The sequence below is a fragment of the Pipistrellus kuhlii genome, unplaced genomic scaffold (assembly GCF_014108245.1).
Source record: "Pipistrellus kuhlii isolate mPipKuh1 unplaced genomic scaffold, mPipKuh1.p scaffold_m20_p_5, whole genome shotgun sequence".
NCBI classification, from domain to species: domain Eukaryota; kingdom Metazoa; phylum Chordata; class Mammalia; order Chiroptera; family Vespertilionidae; genus Pipistrellus; species Pipistrellus kuhlii.
Window position 1 is genome coordinate 12,246,352 of NW_023425551.1, and position 23,482 is coordinate 12,269,833.

General features: G+C 37.8%; 1 protein-coding gene across 7 annotated transcripts in view; it reads left to right on the forward strand.

The window, feature by feature from the left end:
* Window positions 1-357: 357 nt before the first annotated feature.
* TRMT11 (tRNA methyltransferase 11 homolog) overlaps window positions 358-23,482 on the forward strand; it is a 36,966-nt gene continuing 13,841 nt past the window's right edge. The window contains exons 1-13 of one of the 7 annotated variants that reach the window (XM_045572825.1): window positions 406-476; window positions 6,600-6,645; window positions 7,023-7,088; window positions 8,443-8,516; window positions 8,858-8,905; window positions 10,406-10,487; window positions 10,575-10,667; window positions 10,901-11,035; window positions 11,807-11,963; window positions 17,023-17,103; window positions 19,599-19,763; window positions 21,021-21,093; window positions 21,208-21,339. In XM_045572825.1, the coding sequence (XP_045428781.1) occupies window positions 10,485-10,487; window positions 10,575-10,667; window positions 10,901-11,035; window positions 11,807-11,963; window positions 17,023-17,103; window positions 19,599-19,763; window positions 21,021-21,093; window positions 21,208-21,339 (839 nt within the window). In that variant the 5' untranslated portion in view covers window positions 406-476; window positions 6,600-6,645; window positions 7,023-7,088; ... (1 more) ...; window positions 8,858-8,905; window positions 10,406-10,484. Of the gene's footprint in view, window positions 477-5,315; window positions 5,338-6,599; window positions 6,646-7,022; window positions 7,089-8,442; window positions 8,517-8,857; window positions 8,906-8,956; window positions 8,976-10,405; window positions 10,488-10,574; window positions 10,668-10,900; window positions 11,036-11,806; window positions 11,964-17,022; window positions 17,104-19,598; window positions 19,764-21,020; window positions 21,094-21,207; window positions 21,340-23,482 lie in introns of those variants that run through there. The other 6 variants (XM_036414096.2, XM_036414092.2, XM_045572824.1 and 3 more) reach the window with 6 other exon arrangements.

The window sequence follows — 23,482 nt, forward strand, 5'->3', positions numbered from 1 at the left end:
CAGGTCAGGCAGTCCCAGAAGCCTGGGGAGTGATCAGAGAGGTCTGCACGAAAAGGGGACATTTCGGTTCCGTTTCCAAGAACCGGGGATTGAGAAAGTCGTAGAGAAGCTGGAAGCACCTTCCAGGCGGGAGGCCCACGGGCACTGCCCGGCCTCCCGGGCCAGCTGCTCCGGAACACAACGCGGCCCCCGCCGGGTCCTCCTGATGGGCGACCTCCACCGGGAGCGCCCCGCAGCGGCGGCAGCCCCGCCTCCCCGGTGAGCATTCCTGGGACTGCGCCCGCCTCTCCGATTTCCGCTTCCGGTCCTCCACGCTCCGGTCCGGCGGAAACCACTCTGGGGGGAGGCAGGGGCGGGGCAACGCGGGGCGGCGGAGCTGCGCATGCGCACCAGCGCCGGCCGCAATGGCGCTGCCGGGCTCCCTGAACAGGTACCTGCTGCTCATGGCGCAGGAGCACCTGGAGTTCCGCCTGCCGGTGAGCCCGCGGGGCCCTCCACACGGCCCGCCCGGGAGGCCGCGCTGCCCGAGCACGCGGGGGTGCGGGGGCGTGCTAGCCGGGGCTCCCGCCGCCCCATCCCGCGGCGGAGGGTGTGCATGAGAAGGGGGTCCCAGGCAGGCTTCCCCAGCCTCGCCGGCCGGCGTTTCCTCCCGTCCTCTCCCCGGTGCCGGGCCGGAGGCGGACAGGTGGACGCGGCGGGTCCTCTGCCTCCAGGAGCCTCCGTCCGGCGGCGGAGAGCCAGCCGACAGCGGAGCTCAGGGCGGTGTTTCAGTGTCAGATACGCCGCTCAGTCTGGGGGCGAGAGGGTGGTGGCGGTGTTTGTGTGTGTGTGTGTGTATGTGTGAAGCTTAGCTGATGGGGAAGTTGGGGAAAGTGTTTTATTTATTCATTCAAGAAACACTGGCAGAGTACCTGTCACTGCAGGGCGCTGGGGATGCCTTGGGGACAAAGACAGTTTCCCTCTGCAAGGGGCTTACTGTTTAGGTCCAGGGCTGAGCAGGTGCATACACATAGCGAGTGTGTGTTTGTGTGTGTATGTGTGTGTATATGTATATATACAGACAGACAGATAGATAGATAGATATTCTTTACAGAGAGGAAGAGAGAGGGATAGTTAGAAACATCGATCAGCTGCCTCCTGCACACCCCCCAACTGGGGATGTGCCAGGGTACATGACCTTGACTGGAATTGAACCCGGGACCTTTCAGTCCGCAGGCCAACGGGTCTATCCACCCAGCCAAACCGGTTTGGGCTACACATAGTATTTTGAAGTGACGGTTGTAAGTGCAGTGTTAGAGAGATGCGTAGAGAAATAGATGAGAGCATATAGAAAGGGAATCTAATCCACTTGAGGAAGGGGGAGAGAGGGGGTTGGACTTTGAGATGGTTTCCATGAGTAGCTTCTTCGGGACGAGTAGCAGTTACCCAGGCCAAGAAGAGAAATAAGTAAACTAGAATTACAAGCTATTCTTATTACTGGATTACAAAATATGCAGCCGAGAGTGGTAAGAAGAGGACAGGAGAGGCAGAAAGAGACTACAGACCCAAAGCCCTCCATATTCAGGAGCTTGGAAGGGGAATTTATTGAAGAACGTTAAGTAAGGAAGCAAGAGAATCAGATTTTTCTTTTGAAGGCACGTTGGCAGCAACGCAGAGGATAGGACTGAGGGGAGTGAATCTAGAATCAGACCAGTTAGGAGTCTGTGGTTATAAATAGTCTTGTTAATAAAGAAAGAAGGCCTGAACTGGGGCAAGGGGTAAGAGAATGGAATAGACTGTCAATCTAGGTGATAAAATGACCAGGGCTTGAGAGTCAATTGACTAAGGGGTGGGGGCGTGTGGGGGGAGGAAGGATCAATCAAGGATGAGTCTTGGGGTGGATATAAGGGTGTTTTTATTTAAAATAGAGAACATATATGGGAGGGGGGCAATGGTATATGTACGCAGATAATAATTTAATTAAAAAAAAATAGCATAGCCAGATGTAAGCTTTAAATTCTGGCTGTGCTGAATTTAATGTGCTTGTATAATATCAAGTGAAGATGACCAGAAAGCAGTGAATACATATATGAGTATGCACAGAGCATGATAGAATGGTCTGGACTGGTGATAAGTATTTGGGAGTCTTCTGCATATGAATACTAGGAGAGAAAATGAAAATTTTCAGAGAAAGCATAGTGTCAAGAAGAATGGTAAGTCAAATGCAGGTGCTTGGAAATACTGATATTAAGGAGAAGTGAGAAGAGAAGGCCATGAAGATAGGCATGTGTCATACAGGAAGGGTGTGAGGCCACAGAAAACTGGAGGGTCAAGTTTTAGGAATTTTGCTCTAGCTGTTGTGTAGAGTTTATTTTGGGGGCTGGGATGGGGCAAGATTGCTTGGTTTAATGGTCACGAAAGAGGAGGAAGGGAAGATAGAATAGTTCTCTTAACTAAAGCATGATAGAGCATAAGAAGGGAAAGTAAGATTGGTTAATAGTTTGAGGGACCTTGGATCCCCTGGAGATTGGCTTGTTCATAGACTGAAGAGAGTCAAAACCGGTTTGGCTCAGTGGATAGAGCGTTGGCCTGCGGACTACGGGCTCCTGGGTTCGATTCTGGTCAAGGGGATGTACCTTGGTTGGGGGCACATCCCCAGAAGGAGGTGTGCAAGAGACAGCTGATTGATGATTCTCTCTCATCGATGTTTTTAACTCGCTATCCCTCTCTCTTCCTCTCTGTAAAAAAATCAATAAAATATATTTTTAAAAAAATAGGCTGAAGAGATGGGGAAATGGATGTAAAGTCACAGTTGGAGGAGTTTTTGGTCTTTCAACGGAAGTGCGGAGTGGGCAAAAGGATAGGGATGGGGTAGCTGCCCAAAGTCCTGTTTTCCAGGTAATGAGTGAGTCAAGGTTATTCACTTGAGAGATGGGGAACAAAGCAGTTTTATGGAGAAATTAAGAAAAATAGTAAACTTTGAAATACTCTTTGAGAGAAAGACAGAGAGCTGACAAGTTAAAACAGTTGAGTAGAGAAGAATACCGGTGTCAGAGTGATGCTGACAACTCAGCTGAGGGCGAAGATCTTGTACTTGTAATTTTGCCAGATTCTGTGATTTTTCTTCATTTGTGCTCCACTTATACTAGCCTCAGGACTTACAAAGACAGATTGTGTCTTTCAGGATTAATGTCCTGCTGGGAGGGTATAGGGCGAGATAGGGGTGCAAGGGCATAGAGTTTCATTGAGGGAGTAATACGGTGCAGGCATCTAAGTTAAATGGGAGCCATTGACTCTTTTTTCCTTTTCAAGCCAGGAAGTGACAAAGTGTTTTTTTCTTTTTAAACCAGGAAGTGACTTGTAATTATCCATCTTCCATTTATTTATTTAAAAAAAAAAAGTTCTGTTATTTCGACGTACGTACATATGTGCTTTATGTTTTTTTTTTATTTATTTACCACAATAAATAAGGTCAGGAATTATCTTTCTTTTAAATATTTTTATTTAAAAGGTCAGGAATTATTATCTTTCTTTTAAATATTTTTTACTGTTTCACTTCATTACTGCTGTGTTTGAGCTCCATGTGAGTGACGTATGTGCTTAGGGTAGGAACAGATCTCTGACGTAACCCGAGGACCTACTGTAATTAGGTCTTAATTGATAAAGGAGATGTTCTGTGGGTGAAGAGAACTGGAAAGCCCACTTCGTGAGAAACAATAGCAAGCATGCAGATGCAGGATAGTTGATTATGGTGAACTGGCATGTGGTAGGTGTGGGGAGGGAGGATGAAGCACTAGGCAGTGAGGACAGAGATGATGGTAGGGACTGAATTTTGGAGTGTTTTGTAACCATTGGATTTAATTTTAAGTTAAATGGGAGCCATTGACTCTTTTTTCCTTTTCAAGCCAGGAAGTGACAAAGTGTTTTTTTCTTTTTAAACCAAGAAGTGACTTGTAATTATCCTAATATATAAAAACGCAGGGTCCGTAATGTCCAAAATGACCAGAGCCTCGACTGATCCTGCGGTCGGGGCTGGGTTGCTGCGGATCAGACCTGGAGAGAGGCCTAAAGAAAGAAGCAGGGTCTGATCTGTAGCCTCCAAGGCAGCTGTTGATCAGCCCTGTGCCTCTCTCTTTCTCTCCAGGCCTGGCCAGCAGCTGCACCTCTTTTTTTCTCCGGGCCTTTGTGGGGGTTGCTGATCAGTCCCGCCACTGATCAGCCCCTTAGATAGCCCCCCGCCCCCCCCACAGAAGCTGACTGACATAGAAACCGACCAATCAGAACCAAGTCTAGGTGAACTGTGAGGAGCAAATGACTGGATAGGAGGCGGAGCTTTTGACGCTGACTGGCATAGAAACTGGCCAATCAGAACCTAATCTGGGTGAACTGAGAAGGCAGAACCTAAGGTGAGGGCTGAGGAGGGATTTTAAGGGGAACAGCTGTTTGGTGTAAGGCATTGGTGGGCAAACTGAGGCACGAGAGCCTCAGCTTGCTGCTCTGTTGACTAATGAGTTTGCCGACCACTGAACAGGTGTAAGAAAGCAGTTCAATTTTTTAATAACCGGTTTGGCAGTATAGTGCATATGGCTGGTTATCAGTCCAGATACGTATTTTTGTCTGCCAAGAGCATCTCCTCCTGCTAATAAAAGCTTTTCCCCCTGGTTTAAGCAATCCTATCCTATATAATCTATCTATACGAATAAAAGGGTAATATGATAATTAGACCGGGTTGACTGGCCATCTTCAACATAGAAAGTACCATTCTGTTAAAGTATGTGACTGCCAAACTTTAGGTCTGTTTCTATTATGGATGGTTTTTTCCCCCCCTAGGTTCTTTTTTATATGTGTACTGGGTTATTTTTTAAATATGTCCCAAATGTTGTATCTGTAAATTTATTTGAAGAAATAAAATATGAGGCCTAGGATGATGTAAGTCCCACACAGGGTCATAACAATCTAGGATCACTTGAGCTCCTTTTCAGGGGTTAAGTTTTGTTTGATTCACATGTACTCCTGGGATTTGTAGGTTTTTGGGATTCCAGTTTAAACTGGATGATTAGCCTCTTTTCCTCCCCATTGGGGGGCCTTATTCTCTTTGTCCCTCTCTCTTCATTAAGCTGACAAAAGGACTACCTACCTTCCCAGCTGATGTGAAAGTAGGTAAATCTGCGAGGAGCCTGTGGCTACACCTTGGACGTTTGTCCTCTTCTGGATATTGGTTTGACGATTCTTGTAATCTCTCCATGTCTTTAGCAGATGCCAGGTTTTTCTAGTTCTCAGCAGAAGACTTAATCTGAATTACCCAGCTTTCCATCATGGGAAGTCAGCCACCATTGAAACTTTTCTTCTAAAACCGAAGTAATCTTTTCCTCCCTTGTACTCTAATATAATTTATATATTATATTATATATATTTTGCTTTGCTTTTCTAAGAACACTCAGTGTTTACACCTCACATTTCAGTTACTAGATTAAATAACAACTTAGCATAATTTGTGCTTAATAAATTCACAGTGATGCTTCCTAGTTAATGATTTATTTCTTTTTCTTAATTCAACGTATATATATTATATATATATTCATCTAATTAACTGATCAAGACAGCAAAGTTAATTTGCACTCTTGTCACTCTTGCCTATTATTTGGTAAAATTGTTGGTCTTTTTTTTTTTTTTTTTTTTTTAATATATTGATTTTTATTGATTTTTAACAGAGAGAAAGGGAGAGGGATAGAGAGCTAGAAACGTCGACGAAAGAGAAACATCGACCAGCTGCCTCTTGCACACCCCCTACTGGGATGTACCCGCAACCAAGGTACATGCCCTTGACCGAAATCGAACCTGGGACCTTCAGTCTGCAGACCGACGCTCCACCATTGAGCCAAACTGGCTTCTGCAAATTGTTGGTCTTTTAATCTCAAATTAATACATCACTAGTTATTTTATTTTCTAGAGAAAGTATGGTTCCAAATATGCTTATAAACAAATATATTAACAATACTATGCTAGTAATAAAAAATTAAAATAAATTAAAAGTACCTTTTTAAAATCAATTGATAAAGTAATGGTACAACAGCCAGTTGAGAAGTAGTAAAGAGAAATAAATACTTTCTGACCTTATAATTTAGGCCAACCCTTTAAGAAAGTATTTTGGCCATATAAACTGTAAGAAGCCATAAAAATGTCATCTCTCTGGATATAGTAAGCCTACTTATTGTGACTCATAAATAAACCCAAAATATGGAAAAAGCCATTATTCATAAAATGTATATGTTAGCCTTATTTTAAACTGATAGATTTGAAAACCGCCTAAAAGTATATTGTTTCCTACTGAAAAGTATGCAATACTGATGCCAAGGAGGAAAATCTTTGATATTACGATTCAAAGAGAAGAAAAGAGAATCTTAAACATGCTTGCAAACATATTATTTCTTTTCTGGACATTCCCAAATCATCTATGTAATTTATTTTTATTGCTCTAGTATCAGATTTACTAATCTATAGTTCGATCCCCTCCTCTTCCCCCCCCAAAAAAATAAGGACATTTTCTGATCAAATCTTTTAGCAATTGTATTGTATAAAATTTCTCAGAAATTACTATTTGTGACTAAATTTTTTTTTAGAACCTGGAGATGTAATTTGTGTGGTATTGAATTTTAAATGCTTTAGGTAGGTCTTCAACCCATTTTCATTTTTATTTTTTTAAATCCTCACCTGAGAATATTTTTTCCATTGATTTCTAGAGAGAGTGCAAGTTGAGGGAGGAAGGGGGAGAGAGAGAGAGAAATATCCACATGAGAGAGACACATTGATTGGTTGCCTCCCACATTTATCTCTATGGGGCCCGGGGAACCTGAAACCAAGATACCTACCCTTGCCTGGGAATTAAACTCGTGATCCTTCCATGTGAGGGCCGATACTAACCACTGAGCAAACCAGCCAAGGCCCCCCTCTTTTCATTTTTAATTGTATTATACCTATGTCTTTTAATGCACTTTGCATTCTCTGTATTAAAATGTGTTCTCTCAATAATATTTTCAATATAGGAAATACAGTCTTTGCTTTCACTTTTTGGAGGTCAGTTCACCAATAATCAAGGAACTTATGGAAAAGTAAGTTGAATTTATATTTTTCAGTAAATTATATAGAATATAAATAGAACCTTGGATTTGAAGACAAGAACTGCAAATGTTCAAGTTATAAAATTAAAAATTTTTCAAGATTATACTTTGGGATTTTATATGCATTCATTACTTTGGTCCAACTATATAAGAGCAACTACAAAATTAATCTGAAGTTTAAATAACCTTAAATTTGCTAGTATTGTCATTTATAGAGTCACTTATACAAGTTATTCTTGTTATCGGTGGAAGGAGGATATTTCTTTCTCCACTGAGTGTTGGGGGTGGAATCCTTATATATTGAGAAAAAGAATTTTCTGAGACTTGCAGGAGAGGATGAATGAATTATATTTGCATGGAATTATATCCCTGTGTTTCCCAAGTCCCATTTCCCTTAGTGTAGCTGGGGATTCAGTAGAGCTAAAAGCAAAACCAATGTCTAGAGTTTCTTTTCCGTATTGTAATCAGGTCCAGTTTAACATCAGGCTGGTTGCGGTCCATTAGTGTATTGTGTGTGGGGTCCACATGGGCCATGGGTGCAAATACATGAAGCAAGATTCAGGAGAGTCCCACAAGCCAGGAGTCAACCAAGAAAAAAACCAAGAGAGCAAACTCCTTAGTTTAGGGGATTAAATATCTCAAAAATCTTCCTGAGTTTACAGTGGCCATGCCTACTCCGACCAGTCACCTGTCCCAGGTTTGACTGACAGGCAGGTACCTTCCTAATGCCACCACAGGCACCTACTGCCCCACCTGCCTGTCCAGTTCCTTCCCCAGCAGTCTGTGGGGCAGAGACTGGCGGCTCCCTGAGGAGGGTTCAACTGCAGCTTCCTGGCAGAGCTGCCCAAATGACATGCCTATCCTATTTGGCCTTTCCTTTTGCTCCTTCCCTGTTATTAATAACTAGGTTAATTCTGATATTATACAATAATATTTTATTAAAATAATTTACTTTTTCTTAATATTAGAACAACTTTAATTAGTCAGATCACATATTGTCTAAAAGTAGCAAGTAGGAATATCTCCTTATTGACTTCTTTTTTTTTTTTTAAATATATTTTATTGATTTTGTACAGAGAGGAAGAGAGAGATAGAGAGTTAGAAACATCGACGAGAGAGAGTCATCGATCAGCTGCCTCTTGTACACCCCCTACTGGGGATATGCCCGCAGCCAAGGTACATGCCCTTGACCGGAATCGAACCCAGGACCCTTCAGTCCCCAAGCCGACGCTCTATCCATTGAGCCAAACCAGTCTTGGCTCCTTATTGACTTCTTGAATAAAAGCCTATGATACCACACAGCCTATTTGAAGTAAGTTGCATGTTGTTGTTTTTTTTCTTTTAGTCTCCTTTTTGGATTCTTACTATTCCCTCTGAAGATATTGCCAGAAACTTAATGAAGCGGACAGTGTGTGCCAAGTAAGAAAAACTTACAATGTTCTTCTGCATCAGTGTATACAGTACTTCTCATAATTACTCTGTCCTGCTTTTTGCTGTATTGACAGGAAGTAGAAGGGGTTGGTTGTTGGGGAGGTCAGGTTAGCCTGCAGTTACCGGAATTTGCCACGGGATGGACTTAGGGAACATGAGAGTTACCTGCTGAAATCTCAGTGTAAAATGCAGAAACACTTACTTCAGAATAATCTTTTAAAACTTCTATGTTAAGCAGAAGTAAGGTATAAGATGTAAATGCTATGCTGTTACATGGGGTAAATGCCACAGTTAATTATAACCAAAAATCTAAACTGTCTTTCTTGTAGATGGTTTTTAGTTGGTTGAGCAGATTGGTGAATGTAAGATGACAAAAAGTGAGGACCACCATGAAATAATAATTTTTTCTGTTTTAGTTTTTAGAGGAGTTCTGATTATCGTAATTTGGTATGAATTAATGTAATTATGCTGTTCACTGTTTATCCTACTTGAGTGTTTTCTAGAATTTATCATTGGCATTTTCTGTTTTCCCCTTTTTCTTTTGTTACCGGAAAATTTTCTGTTTTGGGGTTTGAAAGTTAAACTGTATTTTCAACATTCATCTTAAAATTGGACCAGTTTATGCTTGAGTTGCTTTATTTTCTGAACATCTTGGTAGATTACTGAATGCCTTCTTTCCTTGAAAATAACATTTAATAATGCAGTGCAAATATGAATTTACGTATACCTGGTTTTATTAACATGGTTGGCAATATTGAGTAGACTATAAACCAATATTCAGTTAATTTCATCTTATTAAAACTATCACAGTACTACATCTAATCTCTTAAACTCAAGCTTGTTAATGTGTCTAACGTATTTAATAAAAATGACTAGACAATGGAAGCATAAATAAAAAACACACCCTTAATTAATTACTTCTTTAGATAAGCATATTAAAAGTTATAGCTCTCAAAGGTGTTTGATTCCCAAAGATGTGTTTTATTAGGTTTAAAGTAGCTGCTTGAGGACCAAGAACGTGCACACTTCCTTCAAAGCTCCTATCTTCTGATGCATTTATTTGATAAAATGGTACAATTAACAATTGTGTAATGATTATTAATAGTATGTAAATAATTTCCATGGCTGTCTTTTATTTTCTGTGTGTTTTGTATAGCTCAGGTCACTCCTTAAGTGATAGCTGTCTAAGCGTAGAATTACTATAGAGGCCCTCTTTCTGTAAATTCAATACAAAGGGAAGGAGGAATTCATTTTCAAAAGATAATCTCAATATTAATGGCATTGTTAATTACAATTATAAAGTAGTTTAAATTTAGATGCACAGAAGAACTGTGCTAATATGTAGATTGTGTTCTATTTCAACTAATTCTAAGAACTATTTCACTGGTTGCAATGAAAGCTTGCTTGTCATTGTTTAGAAATATATGGAAGCTTGAGTTTATTTTTTAATGTAAGAATTTCTGTAATAGTTTTTAAAATAATTGTTAGTTACTAAATGTTACTAAGTAATAGCTAAGTATTAATAGTAACATTTTTATCTGATCGTTTTTTTTTGTTTGTTTTATGGAGAAAACACTGGGAAAAATAGGATTTCCTGCAGCTTTTCACCCATTTACTAAAATAACTTAAGTGATTTTACTGCATCATTTGTGATTGATGATAAATTTATGTCCTTATGTGTAAAGTTCAATTCCTATGTGTAATTTAAGCTATATTTGTTTCCAGGATACATATTTCTCATTTATACAATAGCTTTGAAAACATAGGCAATCCATGTTTTAGTGGAATGAGCATAAAGAACTGGTGAAATCACAGTGACACATTACTGTGTGAACTGACTTCTTAACTGAGGTTAATACTGATCATTTATTTCCTAGGTCCATATTTGAACTATGGGGTCATGGGAAATCTCCAGAAGAGCTGTATAGTTCTCTCAGAAACTACCCTGTGGAGAAGATGGTGCGTAGTGAAGTGTGGTTTCATGTAGTATGTCTGCAGATCCTGTGGAATTACTAAGCCTAAAGAACTTATCTGCTTTTATTTTAGGTTCCATTTCTACATTCAGATTCTACATATAAAATACAGATTCACACATTCAATAAAACATTGACACAAGAAGAAAAAGTCAAACGAATAGATGTAAGTGAATTTAGCAAAGCCAAAAAACCTGTGAGATTAATATAGTCTAATCCCTGTTGATATGTAATAATTCCAATGTTTGTTAAGTGTTTATTTTGTAGCACAGTGTGTGCTAAGTATGTTTCATGTTTTGTCTAAATCCTAATACCAAACTTAAAAGGTAGGCATTATTAAATAAGCACTATTTTTCCTTTTAAATTTTTATAGGACATTGGAATTACTTTTTTTTGTAGGCTCTTGAGTTTCTGCCATTTGAAGGAAAAGTAAATTTAAAGAAGCCACAGCATATATTCTCTGTTTTGGAGGATTATGGTTTGGACCCCAACTGCATTCCTGAGAATCCACATAATATTTATTTTGGTAGATGGGTAAGGAAATGTTCTTTTTACCTATTTAAGTTTGTTTTCTTTCAATGCTATATTCTGGGCCTTTTTATTTAACTCTAGATGTGGAACTTGATAGCAGCTGAAGAGTCAGAATGTATGAATTAAAGTCAGTGAAAAATATGTGGTTATGTGGTTGGTGATTGTTTTTTTTTTTTTTTTTGCTTCCCCCTCTTAGTTTGTTTGTTTTTCTAGAGACTTGGGGCCTAGGTAGGAGATGATGTGCCTGAAAATATTAACACAAGACTTGTCAGAAAGTCTGAACTGCTTTTTCAGTATAGCTGAGCCAGGGCTGAGTGCTCTGGTGGCTGAGGGACCTCATTTGCAGCGATCTGCAGTCTAGGTTTCCATTCTGAAAAGAAATAAAATTTCTGTCGAGTAATTCTGTCCACTTCCTGAGGCTCTAAGTGGGTGAGGGAAGCTGTTACAGAATATTATTTAGAAGAAAAAAAAGATGGATAAAGCTTACCACGAACCCCTGCAGTACTGGCATTCAAATTCAATTCAGTTTTGGTTTGAAAAGTCTAAGTAAGTGACAACACACTAAGAACTAAAGGTTATTTATCCACACTTTTTTTTAAAAGGAGCAAGTTTAGAGCAGTAGTAAATGGAAAGAAGTTTTCATTATTGAGATCCATGGTGGTTTTATTGTGGATGATTAGCTTAGTATATGTGCTGTTGAAGCGAGCACTGTGGATGATTAGCTTAACTCTGATCTGTACAGTTATACTAATTTGAAAAACATCTTTGATCTAGATTGCAGATGGACAGAGAGAGCTTATAGAGTCATACAGTGTCAAAAAGAGACACTACATTGGAAATACAAGCATGGATGCTGGTTTATCATTCATCATGGCCAACCATGGAAAAGTAAAGAAAAATGATATTGTCTTTGACCCATTTGTTGGAACAGGTATTTTGATTTAACTGTTAAAGCTAGCTTAGAGACATTGCTTGTTTATATAAATCAAAGTCATAGTAATATATATTTTTCATAGTAATATTTTTTGCTAAAAGGTTAAATGGACAGAATAATCTTTTAATTATTATTAGTGCCTACGAGATATCCACATATTTGTATAATAGTCCATATGTAACACTTCTGCCACTTCAAAGATGAATTTGTGTATTTTTTTTTCAAGTAAACCACTAGGGGGAAGCATACCTTACATTGCAATATCATATATTGTGGAAATGTTATGAAGCTATTTAGTTTATTTAAATAGGAAAAGTCTTGGGGGAAAGAAAGACTTAAGTGACCAAAAATGTCCATCTTTTAAAATTGACAACCATATAATTTCCCATTCTTTGTAAGTAACCACCTATTTTTTGTTAGCTATTTCATTCTTCCTGAGTTGTTGTTTTCTATTTTTACTTTTGATAGTGATTAGCAGATATATGTACATTTTATTTCTACTGCTTTCTAACATAAAAGATAGTATACCATATATATGTTGTTTTTAAATTTTCTTTTTTTAGTACTTAACAGTATTTCCTGGAAATCACTTACTATTTGTTCATGGAGATTTTCTTCATTCTCGTTTTCCCTACCCACCCGCACCTTCCCCTTTCCAACCATTAGTTTGTTCTCTGTATCTTTCATTCTTTTTTATAATTGAACTCCATGGGTGTGTATACTGTAATTTAATCAGATAGTTTCCTGTATTTGGGTGTGGGTAGTTTCCAGTATTTTGCAGTTTCAAATAAGGTTTGCAATGAATAATCTTGTACATGTATATCTTCATAATGTTACACACACACACACACACACACACACACACACACGTGTACTAGTATATCTAGGGTAAAATCCTAGAAGCTGGATTGCTGGGTTGAAGAGCGTATGCATATGTAGTTTTGTTAAATGTTACCAAATTCCTCTCAATTATATCATTTTACATTCTTGACAGAAATATATAAGAGGCCCTATTCTCCTATAGCCTCACTAGCAGAGTGTATTATGAAGCTTTTGAAATTTTGCTATTCCATTGGATGAAAAACCTATCGTAATGCAGTGTTAATTTGTATTTCTCTTACTATGAGTGAAGTGTAATAAGTTTCTATATTTTAAGGGTCATTTTTAGAACTTTTTTTGAATTATCTTTCATGTCTTTTGCCCATTTTTCTGTAGAGTTTTTGGTCTCAGTTTTAAAAGTACTTTTTATGTTAGGGAGTTTAGCCTCATCTTTCCCGTACATGTATGTAAAATATTTTCTCCCAGTTTTCCATTATCCTTTGATTTAGCATAGAATAGCTTTTTACCATGCAAAAATTTTCCCTGCATCCAATTTATAGAGGATTAAACTATACATTTGGCTGGTACTTTGGTTGTCTTAATTTTTCCCTTTTTTTTCCCCTGGTTCATTTTGAGTTTATTTTCTTATCCAATGTGAAGAATGGATCTAATTTATCTTTTTTCCAAATGCCGAGTCCTTTATTAATCCCTAAATTGTTCTCAGACATTAAAACATTTTTTTCTGTGAAGTGAGAATAATTCTTTGGATACATACATGTATATAAAGCTTAATATGCGTACACACACACACACACACACACACACACAGACCAGACCATAAAGTTTAAAAATAGAATTACCAGTAGAGGTAAACTTTCTTCCCTTCATGCAGATTAGGCTGGGTGCTTACTTCCACAGCAAATGAGGTTTTCACTGCTTTTATTTTGGTAAGGAGTGGAGAGACCTGTCCCTAAATTACTTTATGGCAGCTCCTGAAAGTGGGTAGCATAGCTTGGTCATTTTGCTGTTTATGTATATATGATACAATTAATGGAAAATTGCAAGAAGCCCTTTATAAAGATGCTGCTTAAATATTCTATATAATATTATACATACAATGGCCCAGGCCTGCCTATTGTATAGTATAAGACTTGTGAATGGTATACAGCTCTTACTGAGTGTGCAAATTTTACTTAATTTATTTTGTCTAATAACAGATTTTACTTTTGTTTTTCTAATTGGTAAGCTAATGTATATTTACTTCAGTTGCTGTTGACCCCAAAGGGGACAGTATGGCATGGACTACCATAAGAGCAAATAGAATTAGTTTTAAATCCTTATTCTGTCAGTTACTATCTGACCTTGGGCAACATTCTTAACTTGTCTGGGCCTCACTCCATCATTTGTAATATGGTAATAAGTAATATATTGTGAGGATTAAGTGAGGCAATATATGTCTATGAAATTCTTAGGAAGTTTCATGATGCATGCTAGACATTCAGTGAACTGTATTGATTATCATTTTATTTTAAATTATTACTTGATTAAGAACTTAAGTGCTTTTTTGGTGGAAGATGTTAGATATAGCCAATATGGAATGGTGATGATGAACAATTGGACCATGAACTTATTTTATAGTCTCTTCTTTGGCTAATTTTTCAAAATATCCATAATTTGCAACCATTGGCAAATCATATCAGCAAGCGGGGAAATTGAGGATTGAAATGTAAACGTTCATTCTCTGAAAGTGTTGGGAATAATTGGCCCGAGTGTCTGCCAGTGTAGGTCGCTGTGGGGTGGTTTTACGATGGACTTTGCAGCTGTAGCTTTGTTCCTTCTCACCTTTCCTCACAAGGGAATGGGCTCCTTCGGCAGCTGAGAATTCTCCCGGGAGACTGCTCTGTTCCTTTGGCTTCTGCCTTCAGATGGCCCAGAGGTGTAAGGGAAGGAGTGTGGCTCCTTTTGAAAAATTATCATTGCGAAATGATAGACACAGCTGTTGGGACACTGACTGTCCTGGTTCTGGGGGGTACTAAAAAGGTGAGGAGAGAGTAATGGATCTCTGTGAGTCTGAGGAATGGTCTCTGCCTCCCATTGTGTCCACAATTCTCTGCAGTTTCCTTTCCCGAGTTTAGTAGTTCATCTATGAAGATGTCTCTGTTCTAGCAATATCCTTTTGCTTAGGCTGCTAGTTTAATTTATTTGAGGTTTTTTTTAAAGGATAAAATAGATTTAATAGTATCTCCATTTTTCTCCTTTTTCCTTTTCTTTCAGCAAAACCAAAGCCAGTATCTCATTTTCACACTTTGTGAAGCTTTCCACATAAATCTCTAAAGATGAAAATCAGGCATTAATTTCTTTGTCATAAGTAAATTTCATTCATTGGGCCTTTTGCTTATATGATATTACCCTAACCTTAAAGTGGTTGCTATTTAAATAATGAGAAATCAAAGCACTGAGTCTGTGGTATTTTTACACTTGAAAGCATGTAATAAGGTATCAGCTGAGTCACATTACCTGGCCCCTCAACACTTCTTCCCTGAATTTTACCACCCCTTAGCCCCCCAGAAAGCTTCCAGGAAACTCCATCAGAGGTATAGCTAAATGCAAAAAATGCTTCAATTTAACAGAAAAAAAAAAACTAGATGATTGACAATGGTTATTCAGTGACTAGATCAGAGAAGCTACTTTATAATGATTTTATTTAAAACTTTAAAAGCTTAAAGGGCACAGAGTTAATTAACAGATTATTCATCTCCTTGCAGCAGTGTATATCTAAATTGGGTCTGCTCAAAACTCACTAACCAAATGGATAAGGTTCTGTTTAAGGAAGCACAGGAAAGCTTTTCTGTTCTCTTGACAACTAGCTCTTCTAGGTGAGTATCTGCCTGAATTGGCAGATTTGTAGTAATTCCTCAAAATTTGGGTGAAGCGCCGAAACCGGTTTGGCTCAGCGGTAGAGCATCGGTCTGCGGACTGAAAGGTCCCAGGTTCAATTCCGGTCAGGGGCATGTACGTTGGTTGCAGGCACATCCCCAGTAGGGGGTGTGCAAGAGGCAGCTGGTCGATGATTCTCTCTCATTGACGTTTCTAGCTCTCTATCTCTCTCCCTTCCTCTCTGTAAAAAATCAATAAAATATATTTAAAAAAAAAAGAATTGGGTGAAGTGATTTTGTGAGTATTCCACGTCATCACATATATTGATAGTAGTTTTCCCAAAGAGGGACTGTTCCATTTGTAGAGTAAGAATTATGAGGTACTACTTACCTTACCTTTCACACAAATTCTTTTGTAGTTAGTGTGAGGGGACCTAGGTTTTGGCTTGTGCTGTGCTTTTAGTCCTTCATTTCTCTTCTTCAGAAACTCCAATAGGAAGTAACCAGTTATAATATTTTTCATGGGAAAAGTATTTGTAAGTACATGCTACCAGACTGTGTTTTAAATGGCTCTGGGAGAACACTATTCATTTATAAATCTCGACCCTCTGGAGGCACTACCCATCTTAATGTTAGAGATTACATTTCAAAGTATATTAAGGAAATAGCCTAATTATTTTCCCTTGGCTAAGTCTGTGTACAGTCTAGAATATACTTCTGTTTTCAGCTTGACTGACCTTTCTATAGAATAGTAAACAGAAAAATTGTATTAATTGTGTGTTTCATAGTAGTTATTTGGAACTTAATATTTATAGTTTTAAAATGAGATCATTGCTTTATTAGTTATAGAAATAACTATTTCTTATCCTAATATTTTAATTATTGCAAGGATTAATGTCTTACATATTAATTATGTCCTCTTGAGTTATTTGAAATTCTGACTTTAGTGCAATTGAGCCCAGTGGTCAGAATTGATTGATTGCCAGCTCTTTGTGTAGCAGTCATCTGCTCGTTTGTAAAAAAGGAGCAAGATCCATGCTTTGCATGGATCACTCAGGATGAGATGAAAATAATGTCTAAATATACATTTTTTTAAACCCCCCCAAAACATAATTTTCTATAAGTATTGCTGTTTAAATACTTGTAATGAAGTCAAATCATACATTAATTACCTGCTTTGTGACCACTGTCGTGAGCATAGCTTAGGGGTTTGTTTCTTTTGGTCTGGAGGCCAGGACCATTGTCCTTCTAGGATACTCTGCCTGCAGCTAGTTTGTAAGAGTCTGGGTCAGATTAAAACGTGGAAGAAATAAGAGTCTGGGACTTTCTGGTTAACAGACCATAACTGTGGTTTTTTTCAGGTGGCCTTCTGATAGCATCTGCTCATTTCGGAGCGTATGTCTATGGGACAGACATAGACTACAACACAGTTCATGGCTTGGGTGAGTTTGGTTCTACACAGTGTTGCAGTCTTTGCTCTTGTACCAAATGTGCCTTGAAAATAAATATTTTTATATGGTATTACACATCTACTTTTAATGTAAAAAATGAAGAGTTGTGGTATAATATAGATTTACATATTTTTACAACAATAACACTTCCTTGGGTATCTGCTTTATATGAAGTGATCCTGGGGGAACACAGTGATGAATAAGAAAAAACCCTCCCTCAGAGGTATACTGTGGTCTTAGTAAGAGAGATTTTTTAAAAGGAGGCGAACTATAAGGTAGTGAACTTTAGGGTTGGGAGAGAAGAACTAAGAGAGAGCCACTTTGTAATCAGCATGTCTGTGTTAATAAAACATACAGTTTCTATTTGAAGATTGCTTGCTTTTGAGGGGATTTTGGAAAGTAGTTTAAAATCTGGAAGCTTTGCTGATGATGTATTATTTAATAAAATTGAATCAAACTGAAAAAGTAATTCCTTATAGCTGAATGATATTAGAAATGTCAGGTTTCATTGATGATTTTTTAAAAATAAATATATATTGACTTTTTACAGAGAGGAAGGGAGAGAGATAGAGAGCCAGAAACATTGATGAAAGAGAAACATTGACCAGCCGCCTCCTGCACATCCCCCACCGGGGATGTGCCCACAGCCAATGTACATGCCCCTGACCGGAATTGAACCCGGGACCTTTCAGTCTGCAAACCGATGCTCTACCACTGAGCCAAACCGGTTTCGGCTTCATTGATTATTTTAAAGCTGTTTGTATATACTAGTTAAATTATTGCAGCTAGAATCAGCCCTTAAAATACTCTTTTCCTTTTTCCTATTCAGAGTAAATTATTATATAGGTGAAAATTTATTATACGTTCTTTTCTTTTGCTGAAGCAATTTAATATATTGTACTTGATGACCTCTCTTTTTTCCTGTCTTGACTATAAGGAATTTAGTAATATTTATCGTAAGGAAAATGAGTTGTATTCAATCAAGTTCACCTAAGTAAGCTAACAAGAAAAATACTCTTTGTTTGCAATATGTTAGAGTAGACAAAGTACTAAGCAGAATTGTTTCAGCTTGCTTTTAGTAGAAGTGGTATGTTTGCTTTAAGGAAATTGTCATACGTAATTTATTTGAATTTTTATTTATGAAAGTTGTGTTTAAAACTCGTTACAACCTTTCAGTGTACTTGGGTAGAATTCTGATGGACATAGCATCTCCTCAAAGCTCATCCAAGATGCTGTTAGATATGTCCATTCTGATCTCTTACTGTACTCAAATATCCTAAAATTTCTCCTCTTTTTAAAAATACAAAACCTTCTCTGTCAATCCTGTAGACACCTTCTAGCTGCCATTTTGTTTTCCTCTTATTTTGCCAAAATACTTCTTGAAAAACTAGTATTTACTTGCTACCTTCCCCTTCTTCATCTCTCATTCTCTGGTGCCTATTATTTGTCAGCTTTCATGCCTACTGAAAACTCTAAGGCCACAGCATTTGGCAGTGTTGACATTTATAAAGCCTCCTTTGGTTCCCAAGACAGTAGTCTCAGCAGGTTGTGCTTTTATGTCCTTGACTTCCATTGTAGCCTCGGTAAAGCCCTGCAGTTTTCTTTGTTCTGTGTTTACACATTGCTTTTTTCCGGCATCTCTCTGCCCCTTCTCCTGTCAACACTACATTGTACAGTCGTGTCATTCTCCTTTTGACATTTAAATTTTGTTTTTATTATGAAGTAGATCATTGTACAGAAGAGTGTATAAAAATAGAATAAACATAAAACAAACACGAATGTAACTGCCACCTAGGTTAATAATGTCATTCATTCTTATGGATTTAAGTTAAGTTTCTTATACAGGTGACTCCTATGTGTGTATATTCTGACCTCCGACTACCTGCTGAATAGCTCTTCCTGAAGGTTGTGTAGGTAGCTCACAAGCAAGATGTACGTATCTCAAGTGAATCGCATCTTTTTTCCTCTTGGTTTCTCTCATTTTAATTGATGGTGTCCCATCATCCACTTTTTTCTCCTAAACTAGTTCTTTTGAACAACTTCAATCCTGCTGCAACTTTTCATCTGTAATGTCTCCATTTTGCAACCCCTCTCCCCCCCTTCATGATCACATGCATTTCCAAAACTAGCTTTCTTAGTTTCTGTTTCATTGATCTGATTGATCACTATTTCTACATCAGACTGTTTGCTGCTAGAGGAAAGGAACCATATTTTATTCAACTCTGTATCTTACTAATATATGATTTGGACTCAGTAAGTACTGAATTAGTTTTTAAGGCAGTTTTACATGAAAAGTAAACAATACCAGGCGTAAGTACCTTTTACTGTTCAAATATATTTTTATAAGTTGAAATAAATGTTTATTTGTATATTAAAATGAAGATTTTTTAAGTGAAAGCATGTTGTATTTGAATAAATGTAGGTTGAGATGAGTTAAATATTGCTTTGATTTAGTACTTCCTGTCTTCCTTTTTCTCTCACCTCAGGAAAGGCTAGTAGGAAAAACCAGAAATGGAGAGGACCAGATGAAAACATTAGGGCAAATCTCCGTCAATATGGGTTAGAGAAATATTACCTTGATGTCCTGGTTTCTGATGCATCCAAACCTTCCTGGAAGAAGGGCACATATTTTGATGCAATCATCACTGATCGTAAGTTTGCTTTTACACACACACACACACACACACACACACAATACCAACTTGTATTGGTATTCTCCCCACCCCCATCTTTATATAGTGAGAAGGAAAAAAAAAAAAAGTGAATATAGGTAGGGTACCCATTTAACTAAGTAGTAAAGAGTTTACTGTTTAGTTTTCTTAAATATGTATATTAACTTGTCATCCCTTTATTTCTTCAGCTTATTTTTTGAAGCATATATTTGTTTTCATGTTTGTTTTATATTTGGCTATAGTTGGTCATTAGTGTACCCACTGGATCCAAAATGTCATTTGCAATTATGGTATCAGATTTCAAAGAAGACAGTTTCATATATCACACATTTTTCCATGTGTAAGTTTTTGTGTTTTTTGTAGTGCCTGTTTGCACTGACATCTCCTTTCTAGAGTTACAAGAAATTCTGTGGACACTGGGCTTGCAAACGTACTGAGCTTCAGGAATACACAGAACTGTGTTCTGTGCCTCATGAGTTCTTAGGCTTTTCTGGCATTCCATATGAGATCGGATCTGCCTTTTCTACAGTATTTGGCAATAAATCTGTAAATAGTGGCAAGTGTATCTCAATCCTTCCATCTCAGCTCACTTTAGTTCTCTGGTAACTAATCTAACAAAAGACAAATTACAGAGGCATTATAATGTCAGCATGAAGATACTTTGTGAAAACTGGGTAACTTTTTAACAATCTACTTTATTGTTGCTTTCATTATATATTTACATAAAATATAGTTTTTTCTCTGAAGAATTGAGGATAAATTGTATGTATGGTGGCCCTTTACCCCTGTACTTCAGTGTGTCGTTTCCTAAGAATAGGGATAGAATCTTAGCAAAAGTACAGCTACCAATGCAATAGTTTAATCTACAGTTTTCCATCAATTTTGTCAAATGACCCAGTATCATTTATAGCATATTTCCCCCTGTAGTATAGTATCTATTCTAGTGTTAGGTATTGCATTAGTAATCATATATTTTAAGCTTTTTTTTTAATTGTAACACTTTCAAAGCTTTTCTCTGTCTTTATGACACTGACATTTTTGAAGAACACATGTCCTGCCTGTCCTCCCAAATCTTTTAAATCGAATGTTCTTTGTGTTACACATTCTCAGCTGGAATATTGCAGAGGTGACGTGTACCCTTCTTGGTGTCACAACTGGAGGCACATCAGTCCATCTGCCCCTCACTGGGGAGTAGGTGACTTTTGACTACCTGTGTTACCTGTGTTTTCTGTCTAGCTCCGTATGGTATCAGAGAATCGACAAGAAGAACAGGTTCACAGAAGGAAATCCAGAAGGGAATAGGAAAATGGTAAGTGAGAGCTAAATATGATGTGTTACTACTTTGAGAACAAGCATGTTGCTTCTTGCTAATTAACTCTGTTAAAGATTTTTACTCATTTTTATTTTTTATTTTTTTGTCTAGTCCAGAAAGCCATGTTCCTGTTTCCTTGAATTATCATCTGAGTGATATGTTTTTTGACCTGTTAAACTTTGCAGCTGAGACCCTCACATTAGGTGGAAGACTAGTCTATTGGTTACCAATATACACACCAGAGTATGTACCATTAAATTATTTCATTTTTATTTTTCTATGATGTTTGTATATATAGCATATTTTTTTCACTATCTAATTGTCTTTAGGATAAATATCTTTCTACTTAATATGGTAGTATTTGTTTACCTACATGTGTGTATAAAACTGGCTCCTTTCTCTTATTGATGGAATTACTTTGACCTTTTTATTTTATGTCAAGGGTTAATAAACTATAGCCAGTGGGCCAAATATGGTTCTTAGCCTACTCCTGTAAGGTTTTTGAGCTAAGACTGGTTTTATATAAATAGGCCTGTGGACTGAGGGGTCCCGGGTTCCATTCCAGTCAAGGGCATGTACCTTGGTTGCAGGCACGTCCCCAGTAGGGGGTGTGCAGGAGGCAGCTGATTGATGTTTCTCTCTCATTGATGTTTCTCTCTCTTCCTTTCCTTTTCTCTCTGTAAAATATATTTAAAAAAAACCCTTCAAATTCAATGATAATGATGACCCAAATGATGTACCTTACTACTTAAACTTACAGATCAAGTCAGAAAGAGAATCTAAAACATGAAAATATTTTTTTCTACTGTTAAGCCAAACACTGCTGACTTTGTTTTAGCAATTTACCATCATTGATGTCTTAAGTATTAATTAAAATTGTATTGGTTTTGTACTTCTGGTTTGATTTATAAATTTATTTTTATTTTATAGTTATATAGAAGATATAAGCATAAGGAATTTAGCTCTAATTTATGTTTGCAAATACTTAAGTAATGTTTTAATAAAGGTACTTTGTCAACACCACCAGGAAATAAAATATTTTTTTTTCTTTTGAAAAGGGTGCATTACTGAGTTTGACAAACAGTATTAGGCATCTGTAAACCCTGCTGAATCTTCTCTGCCATCACTTTTTATTTTAATCTGTCAATCATGGTGCTGAATGTATTCCTTCATATCATAAATGCTTTGTATGAAGACTCCAAATTGATTTTAACTAATGTTGTAGAAGTACAACATTTCTAACAATGTAGTAAACTTTAGAGAATTACTAGATGAGATAAAATCTGAAATGGTCATTATATGTTGGGAAGCCTTAAGGAAGTAGTCAGAGAAAGACTTCAAGAGAATTCCTGCCGCTGATAATAAAATGAAGTGCATTATAGATGCTGCTTGGTAAGTGGGTGATGAAGGCTCTGAGCATGTGGCTGAGGTAATGGGGAGATCGCCTTGAAGGTCAGAGAGGTCAGAGAGGAGGGTGGTGAAGACGATGGTGACGCGTTAGGACAGGCCAGCTGAGGGGCCAGTCCTTTAGGTGAAGTGCAGTCAGCTTCTTCCCCCTTTGGGATCAGAGCTCTAAATGTCCCCATTGATGAGTGTTACCAGAGATAAAGATATAAAGATTTACAAAGGAAAAGTACAAACGCAATCACAGTGTCATTAATGGTACCCATACCCAGTGAACCCCTTCTCCCATTGTTCTTCTGCATTCTGCTCTATGGCTGTTTTCCTCACGTCTGTCACCTGCTTTTTCTGCCAATATTGATACCAATAACCTGTCCAATGTCAGGTTCTGAACTCCTGCAGCCTGACTGTCCTGTTTTCTAGGTGTCGTCATCTCCATTCACATGGTTCAGTGGCAGTTACCACTGCTCAGTTTTATTTCATGGTTAAGCTAGTGTTTAGTGATAGCCTATTTGAATTATCTTATAAATAACTTCAGCCTGACATTTTTACAAAGTTCATGGAGGTCCCAGAATGCCATTAAAATTCTGTAAGGGCAAAATTTTTTAGGGAAAGTTATGCCGTAGAGGACCTTATACTTCAGGAAATTATAAATCTCCTGATGAAGCAGTCTCATGAATGTCAAGTTGTCGATGTATTTGTCTGTTTTAGGTGTTCTTGTTGGATCCTTTAGGGTAGAGTAGTTATTGTCTTGTATTTTTGTGGTTTAATTTCTTGGAACTCTTTAATAAAACATATTTGTATTCTCTTATTCCCATTCTACAGGTAAAACAAACTACTTTTCTCAGATGTGGTAATATTAAAATTCCTAGATTGTTTATGGGTTATATGAGCAGTGAATATGAAATAAAATGGTACCACATCGCTGTAGTGGAAGGGGCTCTCACACACACTGGGTAACCCCAGTGACTATCCTGTATGGGTG